The sequence below is a fragment of the Euwallacea similis genome, chromosome 1, assembly GCF_039881205.1.
Source record: "Euwallacea similis isolate ESF13 chromosome 1, ESF131.1, whole genome shotgun sequence".
Classification (NCBI taxonomy): Eukaryota; Metazoa; Arthropoda; class Insecta; order Coleoptera; family Curculionidae; genus Euwallacea; species Euwallacea similis.
Window position 1 is genome coordinate 8,336,108 of NC_089609.1, and position 9,760 is coordinate 8,345,867.

General features: G+C 38.0%; 5 protein-coding genes across 5 annotated transcripts; 3 read left to right on the forward strand and 2 right to left on the reverse strand.

Annotated features, from left to right (window-relative positions):
- Positions 1-24: 24 nt before the first annotated feature.
- Positions 25-611, forward strand: LOC136413999 (SOSS complex subunit C). Its single transcript, XM_066397784.1, has 2 exons — positions 25-289; positions 349-611. Exons 1-2 carry the CDS (start codon positions 256-258, stop codon positions 609-611), a joined length of 297 nt encoding a protein of 98 aa, XP_066253881.1. The 5' UTR covers positions 25-255.
- On the forward strand, positions 610-1,749 carry Mettl5 (Methyltransferase like 5). Its single transcript, XM_066397772.1, has 4 exons — positions 610-745; positions 1,053-1,264; positions 1,325-1,465; positions 1,585-1,749. The coding sequence occupies exons 1-4, from the start codon at positions 611-613 to the stop codon at positions 1,727-1,729; spliced, it is 633 nt and encodes a 210-aa protein (XP_066253869.1). The 5' UTR covers position 610; the 3' UTR covers positions 1,730-1,749.
- A 19-nt stretch (positions 1,750-1,768) lies between these two features.
- On the forward strand, positions 1,769-5,561 carry Taf3 (TBP-associated factor 3). Its single transcript, XM_066397743.1, has one exon. It carries the CDS (start codon positions 1,769-1,771, stop codon positions 4,424-4,426), a length of 2,658 nt encoding a protein of 885 aa, XP_066253840.1. The 3' UTR covers positions 4,427-5,561.
- Aldh7A1 (aldehyde dehydrogenase 7 family member A1) lies at positions 5,548-8,097 on the reverse strand. The gene is made up of 7 exons (XM_066397749.1): positions 7,672-8,097; positions 7,398-7,614; positions 7,122-7,339; positions 6,858-7,073; positions 6,626-6,805; positions 6,037-6,426; positions 5,548-5,908 (listed from the first exon to the last, which is right to left on the reverse strand). Exons 1-7 carry the CDS (start codon positions 7,864-7,866, stop codon positions 5,696-5,698), a joined length of 1,629 nt encoding a protein of 542 aa, XP_066253846.1. The 5' UTR covers positions 7,867-8,097; the 3' UTR covers positions 5,548-5,695.
- Positions 8,098-8,751: 654 nt separating this feature from the next.
- Positions 8,752-9,691, reverse strand: LOC136413982 (uncharacterized). Its single transcript, XM_066397759.1, has one exon. It carries the CDS (start codon positions 9,608-9,610, stop codon positions 8,798-8,800), a length of 813 nt encoding a protein of 270 aa, XP_066253856.1. The 5' UTR covers positions 9,611-9,691; the 3' UTR covers positions 8,752-8,797.
- Positions 9,692-9,760: the final 69 nt, after the last annotated feature.

A 9,760-nucleotide genomic window follows, 5' to 3' on the forward strand; every position in this document is an offset into this window, starting at 1 on the left:
AACCTGTAACTTTTACAATAATCTGTATTGAGAATAAAAACATCCTCGACTTCTTTAAATCTATTAAATTTCACGAAATTCAGAGATTTCCAAAATATTTTTGATTTTACAGTTTTTAAAGTCAATACCGGAAGTTCGTTAATTCTTTGGTTAATTTCTTCCTAGGGGTATAGAATCTGAAAAGTTTAAACTAATAATCTGTTACAACTTATATGAAGGGGTAAAAGAGCTATTTTTCCATACTCCATACATTTAATGGCTTCTTTTCCTCAGTCAAATGTACAAAGAGGTGAATAACATCATCCTTTAACTTACCTTTTTCTTACTTAATTCATTTTCATCTTTCAGAACTAGCCAGAAGCAAAATCCTCGAAGAACTTCAAAATCAAAAGAAAAAGCTCCTGAAACACGGAGCTGCTCAATCTCTAAATTCAGCTCCATTAACAGTACCAACAGGAGTTCAAAGTGCAGAAGGGCATTCTATGAACTTTCACCAACAGAGAGCTGCATTACAGACTGCTCACAACCAATCTATGGGTTACTTTATTTCTCAAGACTCATTATTTGGAAATTTAATTTTACCAGTATTGCCAAGGTTCGATCAAAAGTAATGTTTCCATGTTTAAAGTTGAAGAAAATCCAAGAGAGGTTACAGTGTATTGAAGGATTTGAAAAGCCCAAAATTAAGTTAGAACAGTATATTACACCGTGGCATTTGGGGTCTCATATGCTTTATACCATACAGGTATTATTTTATTTTATTTACAGTATCCCATATAAAGGTCAAATTTGACTATGGATGGCCACTAAGATAAAACTTTCAATTTTCAAACAGTAATGTCTCAAACATAATAGGTTATGTTCTGCTAACCTTTATAAGTCTTTTCAATATTATCATAGTCTTTTCAAATTATGGACATATATATATATGGGGTGTTCCATTTGAAAAAAGCTACTTAATTTTCTAATTCTTTCTATATTTCGAAGGTTTTTTTTTACTGTCTGGGCCTAAAATCACTATGGTATAATGATTGATTTTCTCCCATTTTTAGTCTCATTATGGTGATTTGGATGGCAAACTTGTAGCTGACCTTGGATGTGGCTGTGGTGTACTTTCAATAGGAGCAGCCGTTTTAAATGCATCTTCAGTTATTGGGTTTGAAATTGACGAAGATGTTTTAGACATTTTTCAGTCAAATATTCAGGACCATAATTTGTCAAATATTGATGCTATTTTGTGCGATGTTCTAAAAATTTCTGAGAGGTGAAATAATACTTTAAAATTATGAGGAATCGATGGGTCTAAAAAAAGAAAAATTTGTAGGTTCTATAAAAAGTTTGATACTGTATTGATGAATCCTCCCTTTGGAACCAAGCAAAATGAGGGGATTGATATGAGGTTTTTGGAAGTTGCATTGAAATTGTCAAATAAAGTGGTGTATTCATTGCATAAAAGCAGCACCAGGTGAGTTGAAAAATTTGTCTTTTTTTCATTTTTATTGTCATCTTTATATGCACATTAAACTGCAGAAATTTGCTGCTACATAAGCCACCAAACCTAGTTGAAAGTTGCCTTTTTTACAGAAAACACATATTAAAATACACAAAATCTCTTGGTGTGAATGGTGAAGTTTTAGCGGAGCTAAAATACGACCTTCCTGCAACTTACAAGTTCCACAAAAAAGACTCTGTAGATGTTCAAGTTGACTTTTATAGATTTCTCGTTTAGAAATAAATATCGCCATTGTAGTGCTAATTTTATGTGAAAATGAGTGCGGAATATACACGAGACCACTGCAAAATTGCAGTGGCAAAAATCCTGCAAACAATAGGTTGGCATTCAATCAATTCAACTCCCCTGGAAGTTCTCACAGATATTCTGTCAAGTTATATCACCCAAATAGCTAAGATAAGTAATGACTATGCCAATGAGTTTGGACAGACGGATCCAAATTTGGACCATCTGGGGTTGGCCTTTCAGGAAATGGAGGTAAATTTGTCTGAATTAGAGGAATATGTGACGTTTGTGAATTTCGTCCCTCCGGCCAATCCACTCCCTAAATATCCCCTGTCAAAGGAGAGCAATTTGAATTTCTTAAAGCCGGGAAGCAAGGAAGTTGTCACTAGACCTATTCACATTAATGAGCACTTGCCTCCAATGTATCCATTGCTTGAAGAACAAAGTGATCAACCAGAATTGAGTGCGGTCAAAGAGAAAAGCGAACCGGAATTAGATGTTCATCAATTTAAAAAACCTGCAGATGTTTCTCCCGAGTTCAAAAGATTAAAAAGGGAGGATGAAGGCGGAAGACCCACAAGGGAAATCAGTAGTGTTATGATGACTACTTCAGGGTTTTTATCCCCAGCCCGAGAGGGCAAATTACCTGAGGCCAAAGCCCCAATACCTCCACCTGAACCATCAAAACCTCCATCACCAACTCCTCCTCTACCAGAACTGGTACCAGTTACCAAAAAGAAACCAGAAAAGAAGAAAAAAGAAATGACCAAAGAAGTACTAAAGTCCCTTCCAGACGAAAAGCCCCCTAAGAAAATCAACAACATGAAAGACATTTTAAAGATGAAGCGCGCAAACGCAGTCGCAGCTAATGCAGCTGCAGCTGCTGCGGCTAATTTAGTCCCCAACGTACTGCATCCTGGCCTAATGAGACTGCCCATGTCCCCACATCAGCAGTTCATCCCTCCATTTCCAGGAGATGTCAAACTTCCCCCTCTCATTGCGCAGAGGCACAGGCCTCCCATTGTGAGGCCCAGTAGTTTCAATAAAGCATTAGCGGCTGCCAAAGCGAAAACTGAGAAACTAAATACCACAATCACTCCAATTCCCATGAAATCTGAGCCAAAAACTCCGAAATTTCATGCTGTTGATAAGTTGGTTACCGAGCCAGATAGGAATAAAATAAATATTTTGAAGAATGTTTGTAAAGTTAGTAAGGAGAAGGGCAATAAGAATATCGCGAGCAATCAGTTAATGCAGCAGACACATGATTTAGTAAGCAAAATTAATTTATCCCGCGACATCACGATTGAACCAATAAACCCGCAAAGGCATTCTCCGATCAAAAGGGAACCGTATTTTGAAGATGGTTCCCCACCAGGAACTCCGCCCACTCCTAGAACCCCGGAAATTCTCCCGCAAAGTCCTCCTTTCGTTGTCAAAGAGAAGAGAAAGAGGAAAGAGAAGCTAGATAAACCCAGAGTTAAGAAACCAAGAAAGCAGCAACTGCCCCATCCTCATTTTATGGATCCTGATATATTAGACGTTAACATGGGAAGACCAAAGACTCCGGAAGCCCATTTGTTGTTCAGGAAAAACCCGTTCCCAGCATTACCTACAAACTCCCCACTACCATTTCCATTTCCTTTAGCCAACTTTGGAGGCCCAGGCCTGATTCCTTCTCTTCCTTTTCCATTCGTCCCCACAATCCCAGATTTAGCGGCTTTCCAGCACATCCCTTCTAAGCCTGAACCATCTCCACCTAAAATATCCCCAAAACCCAAGGAAGTTGTAAAATCTGAACCACAAGAAACAGTTCCTTTAATACCTCCTATAGCTGCATCTCCTAAAATTCCATCTCCTGGAAAAAGCGACGAAATTGTCAAAACTGAACCGGAGAGTGTTAGTGATCCTCACCTGGAGGGGGTTTTGAAGAAATCAAAGGAACACAAAAAGGAGAAGAAAGATAAGGCAAAAAAGAAGAACAAGAAGGAGAAGGTTAAGGACAAATCTGAAAAGAAGAAACTGAAGGAAGCCAAAAAGGAGAAAATTAAGATCAAAAAGGAGAAGAAGAAGAAAGTTCCTAAATCTGAGGAAGTTCATCAAGTTCCGGATATCCCGACGATACCCAAGATAGTTCTTAAAGTAAATTCCCCCTCTCCAAGACCAGAAACTCCAGATTCAGCCAAAAAGCTCAGTATCAAATCTGTAGTGAAAAGAGACGAGGTCTCTCCTGAAAGAAAACAACGCGAACCATCCCCAGGCTTGGCTCAAATCTCGGCCTTAGTCATTGGACCCCCAAAGCCCAAAAATACAGCTCCAGACAAACCTACACAACCTTCAGAGGAACCTTCCACATCAAGTGCAGCAATTAGGCCCCCGGGTCGACCTCGAGTTCACCCAGTGAAGCCAAAACCCTCTCCTAAACCCAAAAAACAGGAACAACCCTTCGTGAAAGTAGATGCAGAAGGAAACGAGGTGTGGATTTGTCCAGCCTGCGGACAACAGGATGATGGTCGTCCTATGATTGGGTGCGATGGGTGCGATGCTTGGTACCATTGGGTATGTGTGGGAATTCAAGTGCCTCCCGATGATAATGAGAATTGGTACTGTAAACCTTGTTTGGCCAAGAAGAACGAGAATTTCCAGGATAAGAAAAAGAAGCGAAAGAAGAAAGATAAAGTACATTAAAGTTGGATTAGAGAGTTTCTTTGTCAGCTTTTTAATTGTTTAATTGTGTTTGATGTGGTAATAATTATTAAGGTTTGCATAAATTGCGGGTGGAAAATTTTCTTCATTTTGAGACTAGAAAACAGGGCGCTAAGATGTCAATGTCTTGAGAGACCTATAATTTTAAGACTATTTCCTATAAGGGGAAAATTAGAAAGATAATGAGTTCGACGCCTCGACAAATTATGATAATAACGTTGACTTAAAATTGAGTCTGGACTTTGTTGTAACGCTCTTATCTGTAAATTTGCCAACCCTTATTGTTGTATATACTTATATGGTGTCTCCCAAATTGGCTCCACATGTATAGAGCTCAGGGTCGTTTTCACTTCATTCTATTTTTCTCTAAACCAATAAAATGTGAAGCGACTTTTAAAAATGGTACAATTTTTATTAAATTTTCTAAAACATTCCCCATTTACCGGCTCTATATCTCTTATGGTAATTTGGGGTACGCTGTATACTATTAGTTTGCAATCATTTTTTATACTAATAAAGCATTATAACTTGTATTTACGGTTTTAACATGTCTTTTAATGACAACATTTATGAATATGATGTAATATAGTGTGGCGTGTCAATTCTAAAATAGTTTTTAATAAGGATTTAGTCCGTAGTATAAATAGTGAATTGTAATTGATTTAGGACATAAAAATATTGGGGTTATTATATATGGTTATTCAAAAAAATGAGAACGGTTTAATATCTCCGAAAAAGTTAAAGGTAAAATCATGAAATTTGGTGGCAAACTCACGCATCTAAAAAGTTCAATACAAAGGCCGAGTTTTTCTTCTTTGTGTTATTCAAAGATTTTATTGAGTGCAAATTAGCACAGATATTAATGCTCGATAAATGATGCAGGTGCAATTACTGTTGAATTTTTTTTTTGACTTACCTGTACCTTCTTATTTGAAATAAGTAATGCTATGGCTGAGCTATTTGAATTTCTATTGGATACTTTTTAGAATATTAAACTTTCTCTAGATTTTGAGCAACTCTGTGTATCTCATGTGCGTGGTGGGTTGCTTGTATACACCCGCTTTTTATTTTATTGTAACACCACTACAAAGGAAAAATTATACTTTTTCTTTACCTTTATTGAACCATTTTCCTGGGATCGTTAATTATATATACTTCCCTTATTTTATTGTATTTAAGTAACGTAGTAAATAATATTCAAATAAATATACGCATATACATACTTTAATTATCTTCAAAATCGTAGGGTTTTTATTCAAATTTTATCCCCTGGGCCAGCGGTAGCTCCTTCGAGTGGTTGATAGTGATGGTGGATCTGCGCATGTACTGTTTCCACGAATCGCTCCCAGACTCCCTCCCCCCACCGGTGTGCTTTTCGCCACCAAACGCCCCACCAATTTCAGCCCCCGAGGTAGGAATATTGACGTTTACAATGCCGCAATCCGAACCTTTTGGCCCTATCCACTAAAAATGCATTATTTTGAAAGACATGCTATGTGCTCATCAGTGCTGATTATACAAAATGACCACTGAGAATAACGTTAATCTATTGCTCCCAGCGGCCATTTAGAACGAGATATTCTCTTTTTTACCTTGAATATGTTGGCAATATTTTGCGTAAAAATACTGGAAGAAAGCCCTTGAGGAACTTCATTATTCCAGGAAATAGCTTCTTCCACAGTTGAGGCTTTCAATACATACAAAATGGGGGCGAAACATTCGTTCCGCACTAATTCGCTGGTGTGGCTGATTCCAGTTACTATCGTGGGTTCTACAAAGTAGCCTGGTCTATCCAACACTTTTCCTCCCAATTCAATGGTGCCGCCCTCCTGTCTAATCAGATCTATAGTTCTCCTGTAATTGTCAACTGAAGCTGCACTATGCACTGGGCCTATTAGAACGTTGTCTTCCAGGGCGTTTCCGATTCTGTTCATAACTTGAGTGTATGCTGTTTTAAGCTTTTCTAAAACTTCCTGGTATATCTAGAATAATGCGGATGGGTGGATATGGTAAAGTGACCCATGCTCGTGGGCAAAATGGCCATGTCAATTTGGACCGCCATAACGATTGCCGTTTTTACATCGGCCATTTTGCCGCAATAATTTCGAAGTTACCACCAGCATAAGAAGGTGTTTTATCGAGTGAACAACACCCAAGAACAGTTATAGAATGGAAATTTACGTTTTGATGCAGAATGAGCCTTCGCGTGGTTGTACAGCGTTGTCCGGTGGTGCCAATACATGCGAATAAAGTAGCGGGAATGACCATCTTCAAATCAGCGTCCTCTGCAACAATCAAAGCGTTGTTGCCTCCCAACTCGAGCAGAGATTTTCCAAATCTTTTTTGCACCTCAACGCTTACCTGCAAATTAAAATTTCATTACAAAGGCTCACCTTCTGCCTCATGCGCTTACCAGTTGTCCAACTTGGCAGCTACCAGTAAAAGACAGCAATTTAACTCTGTCGTCTCCAGCCATTGCTTTGCCCACATCAGCACCACCACAACACAACGTAGCAATAGCTCCAGGTAAGTTGTTATTTTCTAGAACTTTTTGTAAAATTTTGGTAGTTGCGATCGACACTAAAGGCGTGGTTTCCGAGCCTTTCCAGAGAACTGTGTTTCCGCATACCTGAAATGACTTTGATACTTGGGTAGCTTAAATTGCGGTCATTTATACCATAGCGATTGCACTGTTCCACCCGTAAACAGCGACTGGAAAATTGAAGGCTGATATCACTCCGATTGTGCCCAACGGGTTCCAGTTTTCTAGCAAGACGTGTCCAGGTCTTTCAGAGGGGAGGACCGACCCGGAAATCATGCGGGAGAGACCTACTGCGTAATCGCAAATGTCTACGTATTCCTGTACTTCTCCTTGTCCTTCTGGGAGGATTTTTCCTATTATACATAAAAGAATATAGCCATAAATGAGCCACGTTAGTAGAGCTTTTCTCACCCATTTCTAGGGAAACCAATTGAGCTAACGGTAGCAACTTTTTTCTCAGAGCATCCCCAATTTGCCGCACGATTTCCCCTCGCTTGGGGGCAGGAACTTCTGCCCATGCTTGCCAAGCCTTCTGCGAGGCTTTAATGCATGCTTCGTAGTCCGCTAAGGAGCCCTCTTTAACTTCGGCGATAATTCTACCATTGCTAGGGCAAATTGACTGAACTACCTGTAAATGAAATTAGATTTCACAATATTAATTCCTCAGCTTTTATTTATCCCTTACCTTCCCGGATCCTTTCCATTGTCCGTCGTAAACTCCACTGTTGCTCTCAGCTATTCCAAGTTCACTCAGAAACGAGTATTTACTGTCGTTGACTAAATACTGAGCCTTTGATGCCATAGTTCTGGCGAAGATCACACTTTTCCAGGTGATAATAAATGAATGTTTACCAGGTAATAAACTTCTTATCACAGACATTTGATTCTTCTTTTCACCAGTTAAACAGGTTTTTACGTGGTGATTATAGCTTTCGCATCTTGTAGTTATCAGTTGTTTGTAGGCAGCATTAAGAAACTATCGATTTGCTCGTTTTAGAAAAACAAATTTATCGGCACCAGTTGTAGATAAGATAGTGCGTGTGTTGCTCCAAGTAAGAGTAGAATATCTCCATCTTCGGTTAGAAACAAGTATGGCGTTTTAATGTTTTCCTTAACGTTTCAGGGGGCAGGCAATGCAATACAACGGTTCAAGATGGTGATAACGTGATTAGCAATGCGTTTAAATAAGTCTTTGCATCAAAATGTTCGATTTAGCGTTAAATCTGCTCCTTTTTCAAACGTATATTGATCTATCTACTTAACGTAGGTTTGGTTGCCTATGCAAAAAGTTTGAAGCACATTTAAGGCGCTATACGAGGGTGGTTTTAAAAGTACCAGTATAAAACTTGATTTAGCCAATTTTTAAAACCCTACAAGTGACATTTCAAAATCACTTGCTCATAAACTCATAGTGTACCCCACGCAACTCGCCGATAAATCCAGCATTTAGGATAATCAGCAGGGGGAACGAACACAAAAAGCATTGTCATTTTTGTATGACAAGCTATGAATTGCTAGTGCGGCTGTTTGATTCGGCGTCATTTTCCGCTGTTTCCTTTTAAGAATAGGACTTGCAAAATATCGCTTGTTTTCTTACCTTGCCTTCAATGGCCTATTTGAGCCAAAATGCTACAATAACAAATAAGAATCTTCAATGAAATAAAAGATTTCATTCAATTTGAATACATTAAATCAAAATTGTATGGCATATTACTGCAAATCAACATAACAAACTCACATTTATAAATATTAACTAAATTTTCTCCCTAACAAACAAATACAAGTCAGCTTTAAATATGCTTCAATGCATCCTAGATAAAAGGACACTTGTCAAAGAAGGTTTTGGCTTGTTGCCTGTCCATATTGTGAACATCCATAAAAATTTTGAAACAAAGTTCTGATATTAAAATCTGACATAAATATTGTATATTTATATTCTCAGACTCAAAGCGATTTTTCATCAAATTAGCCATGTGATCCACTTGTTCAAATGTAAATACCATACTGGTTGAACTGTATTCCAAATCAAGATAAGGTCCATTCTGTGAAATTCCATTCTTTTTAAAATAATACTGTTTTTGTCTCCTTGAAGTAAATTTTCTATTGATAATTTTTCTCACAGGCATATATTTATTAAAGTACCAAGTAATCTTCTCTAATGCTAGATGCTTACAGTCTAATGGTATAGCTTTAGATACTTGGTCACTAATTCTTTCACTTCTCCTTACATTTGTAAGGATTGTTAATGCTGTGAAATTGAGCTTTTTTAGCTTCATTGCTCGTTGTACTTGCTCCTTGTATTCTCGAATTTGCTCTTGTTCCACTAAAATTTCTTCCAAAGAAGGCACAATGACTCCATACTTTTCAAATGTTTTTGTTAACTTTTGTTTCTTTCTAATCGGCTCTGTGTTGAATGTAGGCAAATCTTCACTGCACATAGAGTTATCATTAAGAAGAGTTTTCTTTTTTACGACAGGTTTAGTACTGAGGGGTCGTTTCTTAGTGCCTTTAACGGGAGTTGAACTAGTACCTGCAGAAGTCTTTGAAGAGGCCTTGGACAACTTTTTTACACTGGGTGGATCCTTAGGACTTTTTGTATTCACCTTTTTTAGCGACTTAACCATCTCAACTGAAGTGAAAGAGTTTTGACTTAAAGTTGTATGCAGAAGAAATCTGCTTCAACAAAATATGCTCAAAAATAGTCAAAACAACTTGTAAACTCGATGCAAAATTTGTTGTTCACGATGTCAAGTCCCACTTCTGAAAAACATATG

Excerpts from the sequence above, each read along its gene's own strand:
- LOC136413999 (XM_066397784.1), top strand. The coding sequence starts at position 256 with ATGGCTTCTTTTCCTCAGTCAAATGTACAAAGAG. Across the intron at positions 290-348 it reads TCAGTCAAATGTACAAAGAG|AACTAGCCAGAAGCAAAATC; the intron begins GTGAATAACATC and ends TTCATCTTTCAG.
- Mettl5 (XM_066397772.1), top strand. The coding sequence starts at position 611 with ATGTTTCCATGTTTAAAGTTGAAGAAAATCCAAGAGAGGTTACAGTGT. Across the intron at positions 746-1,052 it reads ATATGCTTTATACCATACAG|TCTCATTATGGTGATTTGGA; the intron begins GTATTATTTTAT and ends TCCCATTTTTAG. Across the intron at positions 1,265-1,324 it reads GTTCTAAAAATTTCTGAGAG|GTTCTATAAAAAGTTTGATA; the intron begins GTGAAATAATAC and ends AAAAATTTGTAG.
- Taf3 (XM_066397743.1), top strand. The coding sequence starts at position 1,769 with ATGAGTGCGGAATATACACGAGACCACTGCAAAATTGCAGTGGCAAAA.
- Aldh7A1 (XM_066397749.1), bottom strand. The coding sequence starts at position 7,866 with ATGTCTGTGATAAGAAGTTTATTACCTGGTAAACATTCATTTATTATC. Across the intron at positions 7,074-7,121 it reads GGAACAGTGCAATCGCTATG|GTATGCGGAAACACAGTTCT; the intron begins GTATAAATGACC and ends AAGTCATTTCAG. Across the intron at positions 5,909-6,036 it reads ATATTGCCAACATATTCAAG|TGGATAGGGCCAAAAGGTTC; the intron begins GTAAAAAAGAGA and ends ATGCATTTTTAG.
- LOC136413982 (XM_066397759.1), bottom strand. The coding sequence starts at position 9,610 with ATGGTTAAGTCGCTAAAAAAGGTGAATACAAAAAGTCCTAAGGATCCA.